Below are 25,459 nucleotides of genomic sequence, written 5' to 3'. Positions count from 1 at the left end.
AGCATGGCTCTTTATTTTTTTTATTATAGGCTTTGATTTTATTTGCAATTTTTCTCTTCTAATCACTGCATTGTCTTGGAGTGAACCGTGGCTAAGCAGATTTATTGTAGTCGGATTTATCGCTGCAGAAGCCTCGAGTGTTTGTGCACAACTTATATGATACAGTTTGGGTTTTTGTAAACTCTTTTGCCATGAAAATGATTGAAGACCCTAATTAGTCACATTAAAACATTTAAGAATATTTGCCATATGACTCAGTCACACTAGAGTAAAGATAGATCTGAAAATACCTTGCTAATAGGAAAAATGGCTTGGTGCCTAGTGATTGCTGAGAGGTTAAGAGTGTAAGATCCTCAACCACTGGTTGACCACTAGCAACCCGTCTCCAAGCAGTTGCAGTCCAACTTGAACCGAGTGCAGTTGCGACCAGACAGCTGGACGAAGGTTCGTAAATGATTGCCATATATTTTTATAAACACACACAGATTCCTAAGACATTGCAATAAATCTGTATTACTCTATGCTGTGAAATTATTCAATAGACTTAACTGGTTGTATTCTGGTTATGTTCCTATATAAGCACACACACACAGGGTACCAAGCAGCTAGACTGGACCACATTCGATAGAAAACTGATAACAGACTGACTCGTCTTATTGCATTTCTGTCACCATCTTGATGCAACAAAGTTGCTTGAAGATAGTAACGGACTGCAAATGGTCACATGAATTTTAGTCTCCCGCCACTATTTACCTGCTGTCATTCTAGCATAATATAATGTTTACATAAATAACCGCACTCTTATTTTAGTTGTGAAAGCAGCTTGGTGTCTTGTGGGTTAAATGGACTGACTGTTTTGTCTTTTGTTGCCTCACTGCATGGATGCTCATGATCACACACAGTGGATGAATCTACTTCGTGTCACTCTCTTTAGACAGGGGGAGAAAAAAAACAATAAAAAAAGTTATTATAGTGCGAAGGAAGAAAACTAACCTCCAAACTAGCCAGACTAACTCTGATCTCGCTCTGTTCGTCAGATGGTGTCATTAACGTGTATTTTCGTCAAGATGAAAGAGTAATGAGCCGAGCAGATGAAGGGGAACCGCTCACAGGTCGTGCCATGAAAAAATAAATGTGCAGTGATGATGTAGGTCACTCTGTGAGATTAATGTCACTGCTCTGTGTTAGATTGCCGTGATAATGTCGGGCCAAGACAAAAGAGAATTGGTAAACTTCTGATGATTTGCTCTCACAGACATAAAAGGATGAACTTTTTTACCAGCCACTAAAAGCTGCCCGAGGCTTATTACCTATCCCTCCTTTCAAATGCTTTATAAACCACTAGGTGTGATGTAAGACCAGTGATATGACAAGCGCTTTAGGCGTCCATTAGAGGTATGTAGACTTTAATGTGTCCTGGATTTGCTTGTTCTTTTTTTTTCTGGATTTCTTTTTATTTAATAGTAATGCTCTGTGATATTTGATGTTAAACACAAACTCTACTTAAGAAAAAGAAAAATTTTGGATCTTTTGTTTTTCTACTCTGGACTAACTACTAACCCAGAACATGAGGTTGTTTACTCACATGTTCAGTTAAGCCGGGGATGACCTGTGACATCTGTGGAGTAAGCCGGTCAGCCGGTGTCGTGCATCATGTGCTGAAACACAGGTCACTAAAAGGGTGAGCGGTCTGTTAGGACACGAATGTTGCATGTATCCCTCAACAGTTACTGCTCTGTCCTGACGTCGGTTTGATATACTTGAGTTGCTTCATTGTAACCAATAATTTGAAAATCTGTGAATAAGTGTCTCTGTTGTGCAATATTTGTGTCTAATATTTGCTTATTTAGTGGACAGAAAAATAATTACTGCTAACTTCTTCTGTTTATTTTCTGTTTTATGATTTTATATTAGGTGGACTCTGATCAATTTGCTAGATTGGAAGCCTTATTATGAAACCGCCACTTTGTATTTGCTTTAAAGTTACAGTCCTAAAGGATAATAATTCATCTTGATGCAATAGAACGGTGTTGGCTGCGCTGTGAGACTTTTAATTAGTCATCACACGGTTAAATCTGTCAAGCAAAACTTCTGCATTCACTTCATCTAATCTGCATCATAAAGGTCCATATGGCACTTTTATGCTTTGTTCATTTATTCATTGACTGAGACGAGTTTTTTTCTTTTCTTTTTTTAAACTATCCCTGCATCTTTGAAAATATGCTACTTTACTCGAGGCTAAATCAAGGCTCTTTCACCATCGGCTCTTTGCATTTTTTTTCCCTTTTTGCCTCTTCATCCTCATAATCGCTGATTTTATGTGACATTGGAGTGGTTGATTACTCAAGTGGGATCTGGCATTTCATTTCCACGAGCAGAGCTGCGACAATGAGGCGTAGCCTTGCGAGGGTGGCATCTATCAAATGCTCCTGTGATTAGGAGGACTAGTTTCATTCGCCTGACTTCAGTGGATTCTAAGAAGCTGAATTTCATTTTTTTTTTTTTAACATCTGAACTGCAAGACTGTTGAAATTTTGGATGCATTTTCCTCCTCCTTTTCTTTCCTGGTTGGCCTTTTGTGGTTAGGGCGGTTTTCACGATGTCTCAGGCTACCTGCAGGTTAACAAAACTCTGATCTTTCTCTTATCGTTGTCATTATCTTTTGCTGCCCTCGTCTTTCTCTTTCCCTTGGATTTCTCTTCTTCGACTCGTCAGACGGAGCTCCTCGGGCATTTGTGTGCCAGGGAGAGCAGCAACAGTGGCACTGCTGTCTCCTCTCTGTTCATGTGCCTCAGCCTGGGCGAAGCTATTGGGCAGGGGGGGCTGAATCATCTTGGTCATGTGACATACTTTGGAAATCACAATGCTTGATACAAAAGTAGGAGCAACATTATGGTGCTGAACATCTATGAGGCTGTGCCGAGGATGAATGTCTGTGATATGGTGTCAGGAATTGGTCCAGTCAGAAGTGAAGGATGCAGTGGAGCGAGGAATTATCAGAATTTTGGCTTGTTTGGTCTCGTGTTCGGACAAAGTTTTGTCTGTGTAACTGCTGCACAACAACAAAGGGTTATTGATTGGAACTGACTACTGAGTACCTCTGCTTCATTGTGCCTGTTACTTTCACTACAGCACGCTTCTCTTCTGTTCACTTGGATTTCTTTCTCATGTGTGCACCTTTTTGCAAACTTGCATGCAAAATTAGATTATTATACATGGTATTACATATTACATCATTGTTCTTTCCTATTTTAGACACATCTTAACTGAACCGTGGTTATTAAGCGGTAGGCTGCCAATGGGCTCGCTAAGATCTCCCTCTTCTTCCCTCTTTCACATCAGTCAATTCTCCCGGGAGAGCCCCGACTCTCAAGTTAACTCTTATTTCCATGGTAACTGAGGCAGACAGAGAGGGCCACGCAGCCTTGGCCCCAAGCTACTCAGCTGCAAAGGCACAAATTTTGCATCATCACTGCTGCAGCTCCGTGGCATAGCATGCAGGAGGCCGTCGGATGTGGTTGTGGCAACTAGGTTAACTTGACCTCAAGTACATTTGGCGTGGGTGGACTAAACCGTAGACAACACATGTTTGAGATTTATTGGAAAAGGTCACAGGCCACTTTTTTAGGTACACCTTGCTAATACCTAGTTAGACCTTGTTTTTGGCTTCAGAACTGCTGTAATTCTTTCCGGCATAGATCCATCAATGTGCTGGAAAACATTCCTCAGAGATTTTGGTCCACATTGACATGATGGCATCACACAGTTGCTGTAGATTTGTCAGCTGTACATCCATCTCCTGTGCCACTTTGGCCATTTGAGTGTAGTACTTGTCATGTTCAAGAAACTACTTTGATGTGATGAGAGGGTTTTTTTTGACATAGTATGTTATGCTGCCGGATGCAGCCATCAAAAGATGTGCATACTGTGCTCATAGAGCGATGGACATGGTCAGCAACAATACTCAGCTCGACTGTGGCATTTAAACGATGCTAAGGGGCACAAGGTGTGCCAAGAAAATATCCCCCACCCCATCACACCACCAGCACCAGGCTGAACTGCTGATAGAAGACTGGATGGAGGGTTTCATGTTGTTTACATAAAATTCTGACACTATCATCTGATGTGGTCTTTTGCTGCTGTCGCCCACCTGCTTCAAGTTTTTGCTCTTCTGCCTTGTTTGTAACAACCGGTGATTTGAATTACTCTTAGCTCAAAGCGCTCTCCTCTGAACAATTCTCCTCTCGTCTGACATCAACAAAGCATTTCCACGACTGCCGCTCACTGGATATTTTCTCTTTTTTCCAGACCTTTTCTCTGTAAACACACAGATGGGTGTGTGCAAAATCCCAGTAGATCAGCAGTTTCTGAAATACTCAGACCAGCCTGTTTGGCACCAGCAATCATGCCACGTTCAAAGTCACTTAAATTACCTTTCTTTCACATTCAGATGCTCGGTTTGGTCTTCAGCAGGTCGTCTTGACCATGTCTGCAAGCCTGCAGGCATCGACTTGGCTGATTAGATATTTGTGTTAATGATCAGCTGAACTGCTGTTTCACCATAGCCACGGTGTTACAGGTTTGGAAAGTGCACACACATGATGCTGAGTGATAGTGTTGTCAGATCACAATATTTAGTCTGATATGAAAGAGTTGGAATAGCGCTGCTGGTATTGTATTTGTTGAAGCCATCTTAATGGAAATATACCAGGAAGCACAGCTGGAAGAAAAATGGGGAAAATAAACATTTTAGGGTCCTAAATGGTGAAATTGGAACCGAGCTACAAATAAATCCACCAGCAGGATTGCATCTTATCAGTGACTGTGATTGAAGCCCACCTGCCTGCACGGTGGCTCGCTGAAGGCGTTTAAGCATCAATGTGGATCGAGGTTGATCCACCGTTGCCAATCCCCCGAGTGCTTGTTCAGCATCCCGCTGTTCCCCCGCTTCTTCTGAGCCACCTCATAATATCTTCGGTTGTCTCTCCACATGCCCACCTTCACAGTGAGTGAACAGCCCCCCCACCATAAATCCTTCAATAGGATTCTGGATTATTCAACAAGGATTAGACTGCAACAAACCAAAAAGGGGCAGCCACATTAACAACACTTAGACTGATAATGTTAAATCCCTGAAACATTTTGAATAGCTTCTTAATTGCACGTGCTGAAAGTCAGAGGATGTTATCCATGTAGAAGGTAAAGCCTGATGTGTTTTTGAATGTAGACAGTATTTCACGTTTTTAAAAATTAAGCTAAATACATTTTGAAAGGTTTCAAGGAACACAGCCCACCTTCATGCCGCCTATATGAGGTATTACCAAAGCCATAAATCCAAACAGGAGAAATGGAGCTGAGCTGAGCTGCGATGAGTAAATGGCAACCACTGCAGCTGTTTACAGCCTGAGGATGTGCCAATCAATACAGAGAAGAAGCCTCAGATATCCTCAGTGGAACAATAATCGTCAAGTGCCAAGTGTAACATTGGAAGTAAAATCAACTCTTGAGAATTGACTAATTCTATTCTTGTAGTAAAAAGTTGGCATTTGAACCACTCAGTTCATTTCCAGGCTAGTTGGATGTTTGTGGGCACCACCCTTATGACTAGAGGTGGAGGAATGAGAAATTAAAAGGCTGATGATGCAAACCGATAATTAAGTCTCATCATCCATAAGGCTGGGAATTCGTTAAGTTATTGTAAACTCATCTGCATGACTGAAGTCTGTGTTAAAATGAAACCAGTAATGAGACCGTATCTCATTTTGGACAATCTTGTGTAGGCTAAGAAAATGTTTAGACGAGTGCACGAGGGAGTGAACGTCTTCGTAGGTCATCCATCCTCTCCTGCTCGAGAGAAAGTGGAGCTGGTAAGTGTCAGTTTAAGCGATGGCACATGTGAAGTGTTATGAATAAGCTTTAAACAATGTCTAGGTAAAGCACAGCAGCTATGGATAAAAAGCAGAGCGTGTGGGGAAGCGGTCACAGTTACAATTAGTGTGTGTAGATTTTTTTTCTCATGTGTGTCATAAAGTCATCAGGCCGTGGCATGTTTATCATATGAATTTGTGACCTGCACGTGTAAAATTTTTCTCAATTATGTCAGTGTGTTTGTATAAGCAGAATGGTTGAGTAGAACTGAGTAGCAGTTGCTACTCAGTTATAGGAACTATTGTGGTGGTTTAGGGCAGCTTGGCTTGAGGTTGGGGATCTATCTGGAAGAGGGGAAGAGGATCAGTTGAAATGTTTTGGAAGCTTTTTAAATGATTGTGCCTCTCTCCCATCTGTCTCTGCATGGATGTGATGTGACTCACGATGAAGCCTCGTTTGGTTGGTTTTCTCAGTACATCATATGAGCTCTCATGGAGAAAGCGATTATTATGATTATCGTAGTTTAATCCGTTCTACCTCTACTTTGGCCCACATACCTGTAGATCTGTTATAGAATAACACAGCTTCCCCTTCTCCAGCTTTTTAAAAATTTTAGGGCCTTTATTTCTGACAAGGATGGTGGAGAAAAGACAGGAAGTGTGTGATACAGAACAGCAAAACTTGACGTATACATTGACGTATACCACTGGTTTTGGCGAAACCATTAACTTGTCATTTAGTGCTTTCATTTCCAAAATGTAACTTAAAGAGCATGCTAATTCTTCAAAATAAGAAGGTGAAGATTGCAACTGTTACACTGTTTAAACGTCAGTGCTGTGATTGCCTGCTGATGTTAGCAATTTGCTAAAGTACAGTGTTAAAGGGCAACAGTGATGCCTGTAAACCTTCATTTATGTGGACAAACACACGAATGGGGCAAAAGCTTTCACTTTTATCTTTGACTGTCTTCAGGCTTAAAAGGCAGCCAGACTCTTGGCATTATCATATTAAAATGAGCAGAAAAGCCTCAGCTATTTGAAACAGTGCTTACGGACTTAAAGTTAATCTGATCACCTGTTTGTCTAGATGTGGACTTGATTTCATTATGTTTTTAGATATTTTTATAGCTCCAGCTAACATTTGCTAACCACAGGATGGGAGTGGGATTAAATTCTGGGTTCATCATGTTAGTGGACCACCTGAAGGATTTGTCTGTTAATCACATTATCGCGTGCCTGTATTTGTCCAGCTTTTGAGTGCATTCAGTGCAGTCTTTCGAAAACCAAAACTTTGAGGTCACTGGAGAATGATCTGTTTATTCTGCTCCAGCTTTAATTTGCTCACCGAGACCCTGCGAGCACCTTCTGCATCCCAATCCACAGTTTGTTTGGTCTTTCTGTTGCTTTCCCCGCGGTGCTATCTAACTACATCTGTTAAGGCAGCGTAACATACAATTAAAGTCGCTTTATAGCTCATCATGTGGAGGATAATTATAACACACAGCGGAATGCTAATTATATTAATGATCTTCTTTCCTAACGTCCTACTAAAACCAATGTCATTTAGCTGCTACTTATGGACGTGCGGAGTGGCCTACTTTTCTGCACGGCTGACAGGAAGACAGAAACGGCTACCTGGCTGCCTGAATGCCTGTGTTTAGAAAGTTGCTGTTCATTTGGTGCACTGACATCGTTTGGGGCTATTTGGTTGCGTTAAGATAAAAATATCTAATTTGTAAGAAATAATGCACTCTGTTTAGCATGTGCAATGCATCAGCCCCTTTTTCCATTCTCATTTTTAGTGCAGCAAAGAAATAATTGAAATCGGGTTGTTTCAAAAACCTAACAAAGCTTATCAGCAGATCTCTAAAATGCTCCAAAAGACACCACGTAATCGCAGCTTTTTAGCAGTTAGCTAATGTTTATCATGAACTTGAAATGTTTTCATGTTTTCTGTTAATTCAACTGAAAATGTATCATCAAGATGCACATTAACTGAGAATCCGTTAGCTGATGAATGCTCCGCTACGTTCATCTGATATTTCCTGACTTTCTGTATCTATAATTTGCTGCTTAGCTTATAAAATGGGTTCTTTGAGCCTTTTTCACTGAAATGCAGCAGCACAGCTGAGGTGAGGGAATCAAAACAGTAAATAGAAGATCTGAAAGATACTACACAACTTAGTAAGTAAAGCCCCTTTCAGGCATGATGCATGATACATACTACAAGTAACTTTATTGATCTTTTTAAATAACGCCATTCAGACCCGGGCCACAGTGACATGCACAGCCATGATATTGGTGTTTGTCTCATAATGTACTATTCAATCTCAGTTGTCTTAAAACATAGTGAAACATTTTCCAGCAGGAATGTTTTAAAATAATGACTAAACAATGTCAGATAAATGCAATGTAAGGCACGCCTGAATGTTTGTTTATTTATATTTCACCTTTTACATTTAAGTTAAAACACATTTGCAAACGAATAAAGGGCCGCAACGAATGCAGAAGTATAGAAAAAATGGTATCAAGCAAAATCCAGTATAAACATGCAGCCGCTTTTTAGAGGTGTCCACATATGTTAGTCCAGTGAGAGAAAGTTCCAAAGTTTGGAAGCTACATCCTTCAAAAGGATAATCTCCTTTTGACTTGAGCCTGGAGTGAAGAACAAAAAAACAGGCCCGACATCAGATTTTGGCCCGTGATGAAGGGCTGCAGTATTTTTTTTTTTTTTTCTTCTTCTGCTTTTTTTTTTTTTTTTCTGTCATGGCCGCTATCTAAAAAATGAAAAGCTCTCAATGTGATGATGAATTTTGAACTGCATCCTGAAACTGGTGGCAGGCCCACGTAAAGAAATGTACGTTTGTGTTACATATGAAAGTTTGGAGATTGTAAGTGATTGCAACAACGACGGGATGAAACAAACCGCTGAGATGAAAACTTAAAGCCTGGCTCGAAGATGTTTACAGAGAGTAGAGTGAAACTCAAGGCAGCTGTAACATTTCATAATTCTCTGGGTTCATCACTAGAAGTGATGTTTCGCATACAAGTAGTGAAATCATAAATTGTTTATAGTGAGTGTATTGATTCTAAGTTGTTTATATACATATGTTAAGATAACTGAAGATGGTTGTTTTGGTGGTTGGTTATTCAGATGGATGGTTGTAATTTATTTATTTAATTTGATTTATTTTGGTATGTTTTATTTAAAAGAAAATCAAGCTGGGCAATAAGTGCCTACATATTTGGTTTGGCTATGTGTTTGATTAGGATTGGTCGTCTAAATCAGTGCAGGAAGAAGCAAAAAATGTCAAAGTTAAACTTTTTTAGGAGGGGGCAGGGGATATGCTTATTTTGCACGGGGAATGTGAAGTGGAAATGGGCTCGCCTTACTGGATGCTATTTCCTTAAAAACTCTGAGAAGTTTCCCATTCATTATTTTTTTAAGGTTTTAGCAAAGTAATTTAAATACATTTTGTTCATTTTAAATTTTAGTGGAAAAATGTCGTTTTCTGTGAATGGAGCCTCAGTAAACCCCCTCATGGTATTTAATCTGAATCATTTTATAATGTTTTACAGTGCATTAAAATACCAGCCTAGCATTTTATATATTAGAACTGGCTTCCCCTCTTATCTCAGTTTTAGAGGGTTTATAAAGGGCTGTGAGATGTTGGGTATATTGGATAAAGCACTCTAATCGGTATCAGTGTGGTTTAAGAGATACTGTGGCAGCTATTATTGCAGCACAACAAATATTTGTCTCTTCAATATAAAAAGAGACACACTGGAAAGAAAATCAATTGTCCATTAGGAATCTCAGACCTGAACCTCAAGCAGCCTCTCTCATATCACAGTCTTTACTCGATCCTTACTTTACTGGTGATTCCCTCTTATCAGTGATCAATGGGCGTGAGATATAACCAGATTGACTGGATTGGTGGCAGTCAGGATCCTCAGATAAACCCTTAAAGTAAGAATATCCATTCTAATAACTGTTCTTTTGGTTTTTTGAAAGACATACAATAGAATTTAAAATAAAAGATGAGAGCATCTGTGCATCCGTTAACTTATCAGTGATCTACAGAGTTTTGTGAACTGATATAAATAGAGTCTTAAAATGAACCCAGAATGATCTACATCTGTATAGCTGCATGAAGGGAAGGCTGTTCAGTAGATTCAGCATGCAATGAAATGATCAATGAGAACTCTGTATATTTAGATGAAAGTGCACAAACCTGGTGTGTAGAGACATGTATTTAAAATTTAATCTCTAAACTTCACACAGTGTTTAGAAATGACTGCTTGTTTTTGCATGAATGTTTAAAGGTAGCCATTTATTGCTTTAACAAACACATAAAATTTCAATACAGCTGCAAATGTAAAACTGAAATATGCTGCTGTATTGGAAAAATGTACAGTTGGTGCTGTAAACTGTGCAGTTTCAAATAGGTCTGTGCTGAAAAAGAGTTTTTTTACTGGATAATTGACGAAAAAGAAGAATGAGCTGGCCATTTTTGCCAAGTATTTTATGAATTACTGAAGTGGCAAACAAAGTTTCAGAGCTCAAGTTGTCATCGAAAATCTCTTGTTTTATCTGATCAACGGTTCAAAATGTTTCCGTTTACACATTATAAATGACTAAGGGAAACCTGAGCACCAGTCTTTTTCTGATATTTGTTAAATGTTAACAGTTGTTTTTCTGTCAGTCGACTTTCTGCATTACTTTGACTATTATTCAAACTGCACCACCTGTTCACTGTGTTGCCAGATCTTTGAAAGCACCCCTTGGTAGAACCGTTGCTAAATGCTTTTATCACCTTAGTGAAATGCTCACAATAACAGTGCAAACACATTTTAGCACTTATATTTGCTAACCAGCCATAAAAAAATGCACACTCACTAGTTTTGCCTTATTTGTTCATAACGTCTTGAACCAAATTTACCACACAGTCCATGCTGTGGCACACCTGCCAGGTCTGAACGTCATGGAAATCCATCTAAGACTTCTTAAGAAAACCACAAATGTGGGTCTTGTGATAATGTTAAAGTAAAAGGTCCTTGAGACGTATTCTTTAGTGATAACCCCAATTTCACAGATATCCGCCCAAGACTCTGATCTGTGAAATATGTTCTTTGTTTGAAAAGATTATGGAAGAAGCGCCTCAAAAAGTAACTGTTTCTTGATAATAACTTAAATAACAGTATCATGTAATGTCACATACAGTATATGGACAAACATATTGGACACTATACTCTACACCTACAGGAACTGCTCATGCTACGAAGCTCCTGGTGCACAGATTTTGTGCTGATGTTAATTCCAGAGGAGGTTTTGGAATGCTGCTGTTATTGAGTCAGCAGAATGTTGGGACTTACATGCACTGTGCACCCACTCTGTGAGACCCCTCTCTGTTGCCATGGTTCTTAATTGTTTCCACATGTACAGTTTATCCAAGCTGATTTGTTGCAATGGTGGCGTTCTTTTATAGTATCGCACTCGAACTCAGCGAGCTCTTTAGAAAACAAGCTTTAGCTTTCACGAATGTTTGTAAAGCCAAAGTGCATGGTCAGGTGCTTGGCTTTATACACCTGTGGCAATGGGAATGAAAAAATAATTGAAGAGGTGTGGCCCAATATTTTTGTCTTTAAAGTAGATTTTTACCTATAAACTAAGGGTGTCTACCATGTATTTATAATAACCATGATACATTAAAAATATATAGACATTATATTATTAATTCACATATCATTACAAATAGTAGCAGTGGTAAGTAAACTGGTTACTTACCACTCCAGTGCTACACTACTGGAGCACTTTATGCTATAGTAATAGTTTGGTAATAATAGTACAACAGTTTGTTTACACCACTGTGGTACTAAAAATCAATGGAATTTGACCACATTGCTGCTATTTTCATATCATGAAAGCCCTGCTCTAAAGGAAGGAGTCTGGTTCTATGTGTGTGGCCACATTACACTTAGTGGGTGTATTGCTGTGGAAGGAAGTCGAGCATTGAGTGAGAATTTGTTTGCATGAGCAGTCCTCATATGATGGTTCGCGCTCACCCTTTGCAATGGTGTGCTCTTAATGTTGAAGTCCTGCGTGAGCCTTTATCTTCAGAAGGTGTTGGCCGGCGTTTTTGAACAGGCACTGCAGTAATATGTATGTGTATTATGCACAGTGGAGTACTTGGGGCTTTAGTTCAGGCGTAGCCGGCTCATTTATTCCATCTCCTGTAGACCAGCGAGCCTTGTGATCTTTGCTGACTTGCTGTGTATTATTATCAGTGCATTATTATCATCTCAAAATCACCTACTGGAACTACTCCCTCAAAATGTCATTTTGCTAGGTTTAGGCAGTAAAGAGGAGTTACAGCTCTAATAAGAGAAGAGTTGGAAAACTATAGAGTCCTTTTGGTCCTGTAGATATCTCATAGTTTACTTCAGAGCACGTGTCTTTGTTTGGAAATATCTTCTTATCAATAATCTGTGTTCAGGAACGTTAGGACCTAAATAACTGGTGTAGGATTTTCTTCCATCTCCAACTCACATTTGAACACACACACACACACTGTACTTGATGATAACAGGAAGGAAGGGTGGGTTTCTGTTCCTGCACCGTTATTTGTTGATGTATCTTTTATCTTTGGGGAAGCATCTCATCCAACTCCGTCTACTCCCTCAGTGGGAATTTATGGGACCCACCCAGGAAGACGTGCATGGTATTTGTGTTAGTGGATTGTGCGGTTTGCAGATAATTGCCATGGTGATTCCTGCATGTAATGGATTGCTTTTTTAAAGATTTTTCTGTTTGTGTGTTTGCTCCGTCCCACAGGGTAACTGGTACAGACTGATAGGAATCACATTCATGGGTTGTCGCCAACTCAATCTTACTTTCCGCGCTTTTCTTTCCCTCCTGTGAATCTTTTGGTACTCCAGAATCCGTCTGTATAACTTATGACTGCATTTTACCCCTTATGCCCTCACTCTACGGTTTATATGTTATATATCCTCTGAAATTCCCCTTTCCCTTTGTCATAAAACGGCTGTGCCATGGGTGAGATAAGTCCATGTGCTGCTGATCAAAAATAGAACAGTGTTCCAGTATGATATATGGTATATTCTTACATTTTTATCACTCATGCTCTTGTATGTTCAGCATTTTAAGGCCAGCTGATTGGTATATGGATATGATGATGTGGTTCTTTCTAGAAATAAGAGAAAGATCTGCCTGTGTAGTTAGATTATTGCAACTTCTTTCAGACAGAAAACGTCGATCCGAGTGTGAGATTTTTTTAATAAAAGCCAGCGTTTCCTTCATTTATCCAGGTTAAAGTCTTATTGAGATTGAGATCTTTTTTTCAGGAGAGACGTGACCAAACTGCTGAACTTTCTTTTTTCAAGCACAGTCGACTCACGTGTTTGAGTATTTGCACGAGGGTTAATCTGTCTCTGTGTTAAACCTGTGATCGACTGGTGATCTGTTCAGGGGTCACGACGGATAAGTGGTTAAGAAAATAGATTCAGTAACATTCAGTTCCTTTAAACTGCTACAATGTTTCCTGACAATTAGACACATGAGACACAAGTTAACTAAAAAGTGAACTTGGAAAGTAAGTCAGGCGGTTCAGTTAAAAATAGATCAGTTGGTTATCGCCTGTTTTTTGTTTTTGCTTTTGTTTTTTTGTTGAAGCTTACTAAAGCTGCTAATTGACTTTTTAACAGAGCTTGTAATTTTAATTATAGAGATAAAGTTATGAGGTTTTGGTGTTATTCGTTTTTCGTCCCCTGTGAAAGCTAAAATGCTCACAAAGTTATCTGTTAATTACAGTATGGTAATTAGTTTATGGTGCTAAAAGGGTGTTATTTGTTGTGGGTTTTTTGATGATGATGTTTGCTTTCTGTGGTTTTTTTATTTTAAAAGTGTTTCAGCGATCGATCTCTCAGCGGGGAGGGGGTTTCTTTTGAACTCTCTCGTTGTTGCAAATCACGTCACGGAGATTTGACCTCAGTGGAATTTTATTTGAAATGAGACGAGTCAGTCACCTCAGCATGACTAAGTCACATATACTCAAAACAATATTAATGCAAATAAAATGGAGAAAAATTGATTCATTTCTTTTAAACAACAGCTGCATGTCTGTGCTAGCTAAAGTGTGGAGACGCTTAATAATAATAATAAGAATAATAATAATAATAATAATAATAATGGATTGGATTTATATAGCGCTTTTCTAGGCACCCAGAGCGCTTTACAATTCCACTATTCATTCACTCTCACATTCACACACTGGTGGAGGCAAGCTACTGTTGTAGCCACAGCTGCCCTGGGGCAGACTGACAGAAGCGAGGCTGCCATATCGTGCCATCGGCCCCTCTGGCCAACACCAGTAGGCGGTAGGGTAAAGTGTCTTGCCCAAGGACACAACGACCAGGACAGAGAGAGCAGGGGGATCGAACCGGCAACCTTCCGGACTAGATGAGCTTCCCAATCCCCTGAGCCACGGTCGCCCCGTGAGAGAAAATAAAGTGTGCTCCTGTTTGTTGAGACATTTCTATTTGTTGTTGTGTCTGTCTCTGATTTCTGTGGTCTGTGGTCCTATACTTTATACACTCTCTGCCCTTTATATGCTTTATTGAAACTACAGTTTGCATAAATTGTAAAGAATCTGAATTTCATGAGCAATTTAATGAATTCGAACACAAATCGAGTCAGACAGGCCAGACACGACAACATAAAATACACATTAAATGATGTCTGAAATAAAATACCAATAGCAGGGTTCATAAATATTAAGTGACAACACTCCTCTAGTGGATTACATCCATTGTTGTCTGACGTTTTATTTTTCACACCTCTCTTATCATCGCACATCATAACTCCAAAGCATATTCACCCTGTCACAGACAGAGCAATTTTGCATCGATGCAGTTCATCCTAAAAACCAGCGGCACATTACGCTGTCTGGTGTGTCTGGGTGTGTCTGCGCTGTCTGCATGCGCATTTGTGCATTTTCACGTATTTATAAAATGTATAATTTCCACAGCTATCAGACTTCTGTTGCCAACAAACACTATTAGAAAACTGGCACCTTCTGATTGCTTTTCCAGACTTAGACAATGAGAAAGACACTGTGTACGTCGGCAGTATGTTAATGCAGAGGATAACCTGCAAATAAAAAAGTGAAGGAGAAATTACATGCTCACAATCATTTCTCATAGGCGTCGGTAAGGTGTAATTGTTTTTACACACCTATAGACGCAGGTATATGTCTATATATGTGGACAAATGTTTAATTAACTTATTAAAGAAATTAAAGATTAAAAAGATGTGGGGCTGCCAGGACAACTTCAGGCATGAATTCAACAAGTATCTGGTGAAGTAGTATTTACAGCAGAATGATACTGAGAGAGATTAATAGCAGGGTCAGTGAAGAGTGATAGTTATTCTACTGACATGTTGAGCAACAACATATTTGAGACTTGCCTGAGGAGGTAAATGTATCCTGGTTTCCACTAATAGGAAATGAACGGTCAGTTAATGTAGTTTGTAAAGACGGGGCTGATATATTGGCTTACACACATGCCATTAATGTGTGTGCAAACAGTGGTACCGTGGGACCTTAAGCCTGTGATCTGGTTAGTGTGTTCGTCTGTGATGCAAAGCTGCATGAGAGGCACGTGGCTCTAACAAATATTCTGTGGAATAAAACCTTTTATATGAAATGTAGTATATGAACAAAAGTATTGGGTCATACCTCTTGCCTAATCATGTAATGACCATATTCAACCAGAAAGCTGGTTATACCAAATGTGTGAATATTTCCTTGTAGAAAATGCTGATTATCTGCCAGCTGTAGTTTGGGACTAGATTGCAGCTGAACTCTAGCATCCCTGCATGTAAGAGAAGGTAAATGAATAGCTACTTTGAAAAAAAAAATCAATATTCTTTCATGACCTCCTGAAGTCCTCTCATTACAGCTTTGCACTCATCACACTCAGTCGGTAACTGGTGGGTGTAGTGAAACAGGGAAATGGACTTGTATTGTGCCTTTTTTCCCTTTTAGTCGTTCACGAAGTGCTTTACACATTTTGCCTCACACATACCCTCACATAGCACTGACAACTGAGCTTTCATGCAAGGTACTCGTTTACCATCCCGAACAACTTTGGATTCACTTTCTTGCTCAAGGGCACTTTGGCATGGAGACAGGAGGAGGTGGGGGTTGTGTAGGCAACCCTCTCTCCCTCATCCAGACAATTTAATTTGTAAAATAAGAATCAGGAAAGTGTAAATAAAGTCAGAACAGTGAATGAGGGTTCTATCCTGAATACGTTTATATCTTCATCTGTCTTTATATTCTGCTTTCTTTCGGACGTCCTGTGACCAAAATAGAGATATTAAAGTGAGTTCTTCGTAAGATTCTCAAATAATCTAATTATTTTAAATAGACAGTGTTTGTCTTTGATTGCCTTAGTGGCAATTTAAACCCAGTCTGAAAATTAGAAGAGACAGTGGGCATGTCGGCATTCAGTCGGTGCTTGATTTGTTACTTAGCAGAAATGTTTAGCTATGAGGGTGCTGTTATTCTGTGCTGTGGTCAATCACACGGAATCCTCAGGGACTCTAATATGACTAGACACATATTGAGGTACTCCATTTGTATAGTCTGACTTAGACATTTCACCTCCTTATTATAAAGAAATTACCTGGAACCGGGGCCACTTTTTAACTTTGTGTGCTTGATGGATCCAATTTATATTCAGCTATAGTCTGCACACCTAGCCAAATGAAGGACCTTATTCAGAAGGACCTTTATATTTTGAAATCCAGGAAAACAAAATCCCTCTCTCATTATAAGAAAATCACAGAGGATGCAGCTGCAAAGTGATGCTAGTCCCATAGTTCCTCTGAGGCTTCTTGTTTACAATCCGGTTGTACACTGTAACAACACAGGGCTGCAAATTACAGAGCCCCCATGGCAACATAGGTGGGAAAAGATCAATAACTCTTGGCCACAAGCTGGTAAGGTGTGGGCACATGATAACTCAATTGTGGCTACATGACACTGAATCTGTTGTTTACTGCACATTGGGCGAGCTCCATGCATGAAGCCTAGATTCGCATCATAATATCCCGCAATGTTTGTCACGCTTGTTGCCAGAGGATTGCACCATTCACCTTATCGCTAATGTGCTAATCTCCATAAAGCTTTAGTATGACACATATTTTAGCCTTTAGTGCCTAGGCACAGACTTTCAGAGTAAACAAAACTGTATTTATGAACAAAGCATTAATATTTACATTAATCATTAAGTGGAGAGAGCTTTTAATGCAATTTTTTTAAAAGCACTGATAGGAAGGGCTTCTGTTTGAGGGCAAGGAAGTAACCTGTTCAGTTTTTTATGATGTATTTCTGCTTTGGTGAAAAGCTGGCGATTCCACCTCACAACATTTTTCAAATTTATTGCTGCCCGATGTGTAAAAAAATAGGCTTATAATGTTTAGCATGGCCAGTAAATAACATATTCTACATCTCGTGGTCACCATTTACTTTTGACTTTCCTGAGCCTTATTGAAAGGCAATTGCCGGTTTTTGCTTTAACTTATCATTGTGAAGTAAATGGTATGTGTAAATAATAGCACATGTTGTTAGACTGTATAGAACCTCCAAAAAGCCTGGATTGGAGAACCAAAATGGGGAAACTGGATGATGCTTTCATTTCCCTGTGAGCTGTTGCTAGCATGGATTCGTAGATCTGCCAAGTTTTTCCAAGCGCTCACTGTCACCCCCAGAAATTGTCAATTTCCGATATATGCAAATTATTATTGTTATTGGTATTTAGTTATTTATTTTTTACAAGTGCTAAATTAAGGATGTGGAGATAAAAGCAGAAGTACTTCACTCAGCATCACCCACACAGTCTTAGCTGTATTATATTCGATAGTCATACATGTGCATCTCTTTGTCAGTTGCTACTGTAATGTCTAGTCACAACTCGCTTATCTTCTCCTAATGCATTACTAACTTGTGGCCACCCAATAAAATATTAATGCAGTGCAATTATATTTTCCCACCCATGTCACTGGGGAGGAAAATGGAAGGAAAGAGGAAAGTGTTTTTGGTGTTTATGGGATGCAGTCAGACTGATCTTGCACTGTATAACCTTGGTTCAGTTCTCTGAGCACTCATCATTATTTCCTCTTAGATTTTGCACAAGTGCATGAAGCTGCAGTGGCTCAGTTTCTTTGGTTTGGTTCAGCGTCTTTGGGTTTTAAGAGCAACTGACGTTGTAGACGTACTGTGACAAAGCCAAAAGTGTTCAAAGTAACATATGACAGTTATACTGCTGTGGTGTGGGTGAATATCAAAAGCTTAATTGAGGTCTAATCAATGCACGTTTTAGGAAGCTGTATAATAGAAATAGGTTGATTAAAGTGCAGCCATTATCATTCTATTTTATTATGGAAAAAGGACTCCCTGAGCCACATTTTACTCAGAGCACAGTGTTCTTCCATTATGACAATCTGCCATTATTTTTAAGCAGTGCTTCAATTAAACCCCCACATAGAGGAAAGAACTCAGCCAGTGTGCTTAAATACTGAAACTTCTACTTCCATTTGTATTCAGCTTCTTATCATGACCTCCCTCTGTAGCGCACCCTGCCTCCCTGCTCTTTATTAGCTGCCACAAAAAAATGCAGGTCATATCATGGGCGTTCGCCTGGGAGCTCGAGCTGTTCTTAACTTTCAGAAGATTTCTGCCAAAAGATGCCAGGCGCAGCTCCTCTCGAAGACCCTGCTTTTCATCTGCTGCTCGTTTTTCTCATGCAAAAGGTGCTTGAAAGGAGCTGAAATATACTCGTGCTCAAAACAAAGAAAAGATGGCGCAATCTAAACCGTATATTGATGTTATAACGAGCAGAGAAGTGAAAGATTGACAAAATGTCGATACTTTCATCTAGGCGGGTTTCAATTACTACTCTGTACCCCAACAATAGACTTTACAGTTTGAGATGACGGGTTTATTGATTGGTTGGTTGGTTACGTTTTTTTTTTTCTCTCCTCTCACAGAACACACAGACTGTTCTTTCTTAGTTACTTTAAGTTGAATCTAAATCAGAGGTTATATAGTAAAGATAATGGACCTGCTCAGTATTGATTGACATTTTAAGGTAAGATACTGGGTATCTCTCCCCATTAGATGACCAGACGCGGAGCAAACAATGTTACAGTTGTCAACATGGCAGATAAATGTTACCATGTGAGATGGATAATTCTGCCAATGGGTGTAATTACTTTGATGTTTAAAAGGATAATTGCATTCCTGAATATGAGTGATTGGCATCTTGTTGTGTAAAGTGCTCGAATTCATGACACATCATTTAACGCTATTGTTTAAGAGACCAGTGTTTTCCTTTTTTTTTTTTTTAAAACATCTGTGGAAATTATGTTTGTCTGAAATTTACACGTTGTTACATTTTTAGTGGCCAAGATCAGTTGTTACAGAACAAAAATGCACATCTGAGCATCTGAGAAAAAGGAAAATGTTATTTTAAAATGGTCTTTATAGAGAAAGTGAAGCCTGATTTAGCTGCATAAAGATTATTGTGAAACGGGCACATGCTGTGTGATGTCACTGTGTACGGAGCCATGATGTGATAATTACCATCTCATATCTCCCATTCCTCTCTCTCTCAGCGTTCAGCATCGTAATCTGATTCAACCACTCACGGTTCTTTTTTTGGGAAGATGGCAGCCATAAAAAAAACAAAAAAACAAAAAACAGGAGTAATTATGACACTCAGAGGAGCCCTACATGCCACTTCCTGTTCAGGCCGGCAGGTTTAGCAATCAGACAGCTGACACTTGATATTTTGTGAATTGTGGCAGTTTTATCTGTCTGGGAAGACAAACTGTGTAATCCCAGGCATTGTTACATCATCATCATCTTCCGTCACAACAATCCCTACCTCACCCTTCGCCCATTCCTCTGTATTTCCAAGGTCAGTTGAGTAACATCCTGGCTGGGCTGATAATTTGATAGATTGTCCCTGCTGAGATCCATCACGATTATACTGCAGGATTAATGGATTGTAGATTGATTGGTGATGTCACCTTAACTAAAAGGTTAAGTTGAAGTGCACCTGCACCCTCTTCAGCAATTAAGAGGAATTAAGGTATATGGGGTGTTGTCGTGCTTTTAACCTGCATCTGTTAATTTGTTTATTCTCCAGACAGCCGAATAACCATGCAACACACGTGCCTCACAAGTGGCGATAGAAACAAAAAGATCTTTCAATTCTCAGCCACAAAATGGATTTTAATTATGCGAGTGAGACATGCAGGAAAGCAAGGGGTTACATTTATAAAAGGAAGTGCAGTTTTTCAAAGCACTTGAAGACATCCTGGAAGTGTATGTGAAACGTTCACCTGTATTTATGTTCCTTTTCTTCACTTTGCCAACAGTTCGTTACCTGCTGAGGAACAATGTGAGTCCAGACCTCTGCAACGAAGACGGTCTTACAGCTCTGCATCAGGTAAGATCATCTGTCTCCACCTGTCCTTCTTTATGTCCATCTTTGACTTTTCTGATGCGTTTTAACTCTGCTTGTTTTGTTTTTTTTTCTTAAGAAGATTAAGAACTTGATGTATAATTTGAGTCTCATTTTTTTAATCCAGTTTTTTACACTGATTGTTGAATTTCCTGATTAAGACATGGAGAATGTGTCTGTATATTATGAGCATTATTTAGTCATGTACACCCCCAGCTCTAAAAAAGTTGGGATGCTGTGAAAAATAAAGCTAGATTTTATTCACAATTGAACATAATAAAATATATCAAACATTTAACCTGAGAAAATTGTCCATTTTAAGACAAATATTACCTCATATTGAATTTGATGGCGGCAATAAATCTAAAAAAAAAGTTGTAAGGGTGCTACAAAAGGCTGGAAAAGTTAAGAGAAACAGCTGGACAAACATTTTTCAACAGATAAGGTTATTTGGCAACAGATCCAACAGGTTCTATTGTGAATACAATGTGGATTTATGAGATTTGCAAGTCATTAAAGTCTGGTTATATTTACATTTATGTGACATCCAAACATTTTTGGAATTCAGTTTATATGCAGCACTTTTAAAATATGCACCTCAGTAGAGTTTTCCTGTATTTTGTGACAGTCTCTTACCTCTTTATGGTCTGCTCTCTGTGTTGTATAAGAACCAATAATCCATGAGATTGCATGCTGGGGTGGAGAAAAGAGGAACATGTCTGAGAAGGAGGAAAGACACCTCCCTTTAGAAACAGAAAGACTTGGATGTCACCGGGTTGTTGGTATGAACAAGTATTGCAAATGCAACCTTTTCAAAAAGGTTGTTAAACACGCAAACAAATCCACCACTAGTAAAAAACCTGGAAGAAAGACTCACCATAGACTGAATATAAAATATGAAAACATAGTCTAACCACTGTGGCATCACACACTGGCCTGTTAGTATTATTGTAGGGTCTTTACCTTACAATATAAAGTGCTTTGAGGCTGCTGTTGTTGTGATTTGGCACCATATAAATACATTTAAATTGAACTGAATTATAAAATCTTGTCTTAGTGCTCAGTCACATACAGTTAGAAAGCTAGAATTTCACTTGACAAAACTGGAAGGCAGCCTTCCCAACAAAGTCACAAGGTTGAGTTCAGTGACCCGAAGTTTTGGTAGTAAAATCTGGCAAAGTGATTGTGCCTTTAATACTAAAGCAACCTTTAAAGAGTTCATCTGTTTTTATAAAGGAATATTTTGGACTCAATGACTATTTAGAGGCAGCTTTAAATGTTCATTTGAGGAACTGCAATTTTATTTCAGCCCTGAATGTCACCACTGAGCTTCAAGAAGCAAAAAAAGGCACCAACTGGGGAGGTGAAAATAATAATTAGTTAGAATAAATGTTCAGAAAAATGCACCGTTCATCATTTTAATTGGGGCAGCGCTGACATTTACTATTATTAGACACATAATATGTGTAAACGTTTTTTAATTTCTTTGTTTTGATCATGTGTTTTTCATTGAACACTGTAACATCAATGCTTTTTCTACCTCCACCATCACCATCTCTTTGTTGAAATGTAATGAAATAATTTCCAGAGAAGTTTGCCTGGGTGGGAATTAATGTTTGAGGTTTTCTGACATTGAAAAAATGATTTTTAATAGTCCGGAAATGAGTTCAGTTTTGGGGAAATGAATCAATTTTTGCCGTCGGATATTCATAGAGGATGTGAGGCCTGTTTTCACTTGCTAATGAAAGCCATTACTGACATGATAATCAAAGCTTCCTCCTCAACCAAATCAATGCTGCGTGTCACTTTTCATTTTAAACTTCTCAGTAGACAAAGGATCCATGTCTCATTCGATCACAAGTCAACCTTTGAATTTAAAAAATAAACTTTTTTGTACCCCAGTTGTAGGTTTTCTGACATTGCCATTATCCAGTCCCAGTGTCCATCGCTGACCTGAAAGATTCCTGGAAACATGGGAGCAGGAGAGAACATTTTATTTTGCAGAAAGCAGGATTATTGAAGGAGCAGGATGGCCATAAACTTGCTGGTATAGCTCACTGCACCAGTTTGTTTGTCCCTCCTGAGCTGAAATGTCAATTGCTGGAGCAGCTCGTAGAGTAAACTCTAGATTTTATTTAGGTCTGGATGGCAACTTTATGGGTGAAAAAGCAGTTGTTTACAATGTGGAAGTCATCAAACTTTCTCAACCTTCCCCAAGTGGGGTCACATTTTAATGTAAAATAAAAACAAATCTGACTTCCTGAGTGATGACATTTAAACATTTGAGAAGGCCTGGTGCTTATTTATGACTTTGGTTTCCCCTCTGCTCTTTAGCTCCTCGTCCCCCGCTCTTCTCGTTTGTCTCCCTGTGCAATTTCAGTGTACCCCTGACAGTTTATGTCCTCTCTCCTTCTTTAGCTTCTCAGTCTGCTTCAGCTAGAACAGCCATCCTTTTCTCTCTCTCCTGGTTGTTCACAGCCTAATATCCAGGCTCCTGCTGAGAGGCGGTGAAATGAACAGGGGAAGAGAAAATTGAAGTCCATCAGTCACCAACAGTGTGACTGCTGTTTTTAAAAGTGGTGGGCTGCCAAGAGATCAGATTGACCTTTCAGCTTTGAATGTGTGTGTACCTGGTAATCTGCTATTTGGATGGGTCAGCCAGTGTCTTCAAGATGAGACCTTTTCGCGACTATGAATAGCAACACACATACAGACACACACACGCATGCGCACACGCTGTAAAAAATTACAGTCACAAAAAGGAAATTCACACAAATGCTCTTTTGTGTTCATTTTGTCATCTTGTTTTTCAGAAGCTAGATTAAGCAGAGACAGAAAACTAGATACTGAAATGAATGTTGGGGAAAGAAATGAGTGTGAGAACACGCACACACGCACACACGCACACACACACACACACACACACACACACACACACACACACACACACACAGACACCCGACAGAAGGTGAGATAAATGAAGGAAGATAGCAGTGATGTTTCTCTAAATGAAGTGTCATACCTGTCCTGGAGTGGTCTCACTTCACTGACTCGAGACATTAATCAGGAGACGTCCTGCAGGGGGTCACTGTATGTACAATAACACACATATAAGTCCAGTAACACAACTACACACACTGCAGTATTTACTACAGTTTTGTTTTTTTTTGATGAATGCATCCCAATTCCTTTAGCTGGGATGTGTAAAATCAGCATATATGCATTTGTCTGTTTGCATAAGCGTGAGTGGAGCGTGGACATGAAACACAGCCTCAGTCCTTCATTTTAAGGAAAACTGCTGTATTGGAAGTAGTAGGCTGCCAGTTCAGAGGGCTCACACAGAAAATGTCTGAGGGGGAAAAACAGCAGGATTGTCTGAGTTGCTTTCACTGTTTCTGTCTGTTAAGTATATGCAAATGCACAGTATTACAGTACTGCCATACAGGCAATAAAAGGTTTACCCTACAGTGATTTGCAGCATTTAAACATGTTTACTGCTCTTTTTTTTATAAGTTCTGACATCCAGAGTTCAAATTAACACCCAGCAAACTGCCAAATGTGGGTAAATGTAGCTTCCAGGGATGTAGCTTCCACTCTGGTGGGTAAATGTTCGTGCCAAAGTAATCATGTAATAAAACACAGCGGTGAGAGCCTCTAATGTGTTCTGGTGTCATTTTCAAGCACCCTGCTATAGGGGGTCAAGTGTGGCAAGTTTGATGAGGAAGCTTGTTGAGTACAATAGTAAAGCATACACTGGGGGAAAATCATTATTTGATCCCCTGCTGAATTTGTATGTTTGCTCACAAAGACATGAACAGTCTTTCTGTTTTATGGTGGTTTCATTTTAAGGGAGAGAGAATATCAACCAAAAATCCAGAAAAAACACAATTTCAACTTTTTTTTTTCTTTTCAAAGTTAAAATTTGATCCCAACCAAAACGTGGCCTAGTAGTTGGAGAAAGCCTTGTTGGCAAGTGGTAAGACATTTCTTGTCTCATCTCAGCTGGGATGTTGGCCCACTGCTCTTCTCTAAATTCTCTAAATCTTTTAGGACAGCAGTCCCCAACCCCCCGGGCCATGAGTCATTTGGTACCGGGCCGCGAGAGATGAGGCTCGGGTGTAAAATTTATGGTTTTCAGGGGTTTTATCGGTTTTTATCGTTATTTTTTTTTTCCCCTGGGTTTTTTCCCGTGTGTTATGAATAAATCTTCCTTTTTTTGGTACCGGTACTGGTTTTATTTTGTTGTATTTATCCACGACACCTTAAAGGCCTATAATTCAGTTCAATGTAGCTGCCTCTAAAAGAAAATATTGTCAGACATAAACCGGTCTGTGGTGCAAAAAAGGCTGCGTTTAATGGTTACATAATAGCTCATAGTTATTGGGATTTTTACATCAAAATCTCCCTGCTGAGCTCCGTACTCTATGTAAAGGGTTAGGGTGAGTCAAAACATTAATATCAGACACCTAGCATACTGTTGTAGGCCCTAGTTAGCTTCAAGCATAAATCCTTAGTTATTTACCTCTTGATGTTTTGTTTTCTTGCTGAGAGTTAGATAAAAGATAAAACGTCATGCCTCTGTGGTAAATATGAGCAGCGGTTTAGTTTAGCATAAAGACTGAAATCGGGGGAAACCACATTCATGGCTGTGTGTAAAATGAGCACTTTGTTTTTCTGTATGATGCAACAAATGAATCACCTCATCCAACCCTTCTGAATTTTTCTTAGCTTTTTTCAGAAACAGACACACAGTTTGTCTTCCTGACGCCCTGAGTGAACGGTGCTGCTCTATAGGAACATTATCTACATATATGTGTTATGTAGCATAAATTCTATCCGTTTCTTTTGTTAAGGTGATGTTATAGCCTTTGGAGTGCTTTACAGTATCTGAGATCTGCAGTTAATGTAGGTAAACAAGGACATTTTTGATCTGAAGCTATTCTGAGGTAGAGGAAGGCAGTGTTTTTTCTATTTTTCTTTTTTTTCCAAACACACCTGCCTTGTGTTGTCCCATATTTGGGCGAGCCACATCTGTT

The 25,459-nt window shown here is 39.3% G+C and overlaps 1 protein-coding gene across 4 annotated transcripts in view; it reads left to right on the top strand.

Moving 5' to 3' along the window:
* Positions 1-25,459, top strand: part of ppp1r16b (protein phosphatase 1, regulatory subunit 16B) — an 89,890-nt gene that overhangs the window by 34,526 nt on the left and 29,905 nt on the right. For all 4 annotated transcript variants that reach the window (XM_019359347.2, XM_019359350.2, XM_019359348.2 and 1 more), the window contains one exon: positions 20,338-20,408. In XM_019359347.2, coding sequence (XP_019214892.1) covers positions 20,338-20,408 — 71 coding nt within the window. The remainder of the gene's footprint in view (positions 1-20,337; positions 20,409-25,459) is intronic.

The sequence above is a fragment of the Oreochromis niloticus genome, linkage group LG5 (genome assembly GCF_001858045.2).
Source record: "Oreochromis niloticus isolate F11D_XX linkage group LG5, O_niloticus_UMD_NMBU, whole genome shotgun sequence".
Classification (NCBI taxonomy): Eukaryota; Metazoa; Chordata; class Actinopteri; order Cichliformes; family Cichlidae; genus Oreochromis; species Oreochromis niloticus.
This window is presented reverse-complemented; position numbering and strand designations above follow the sequence as displayed.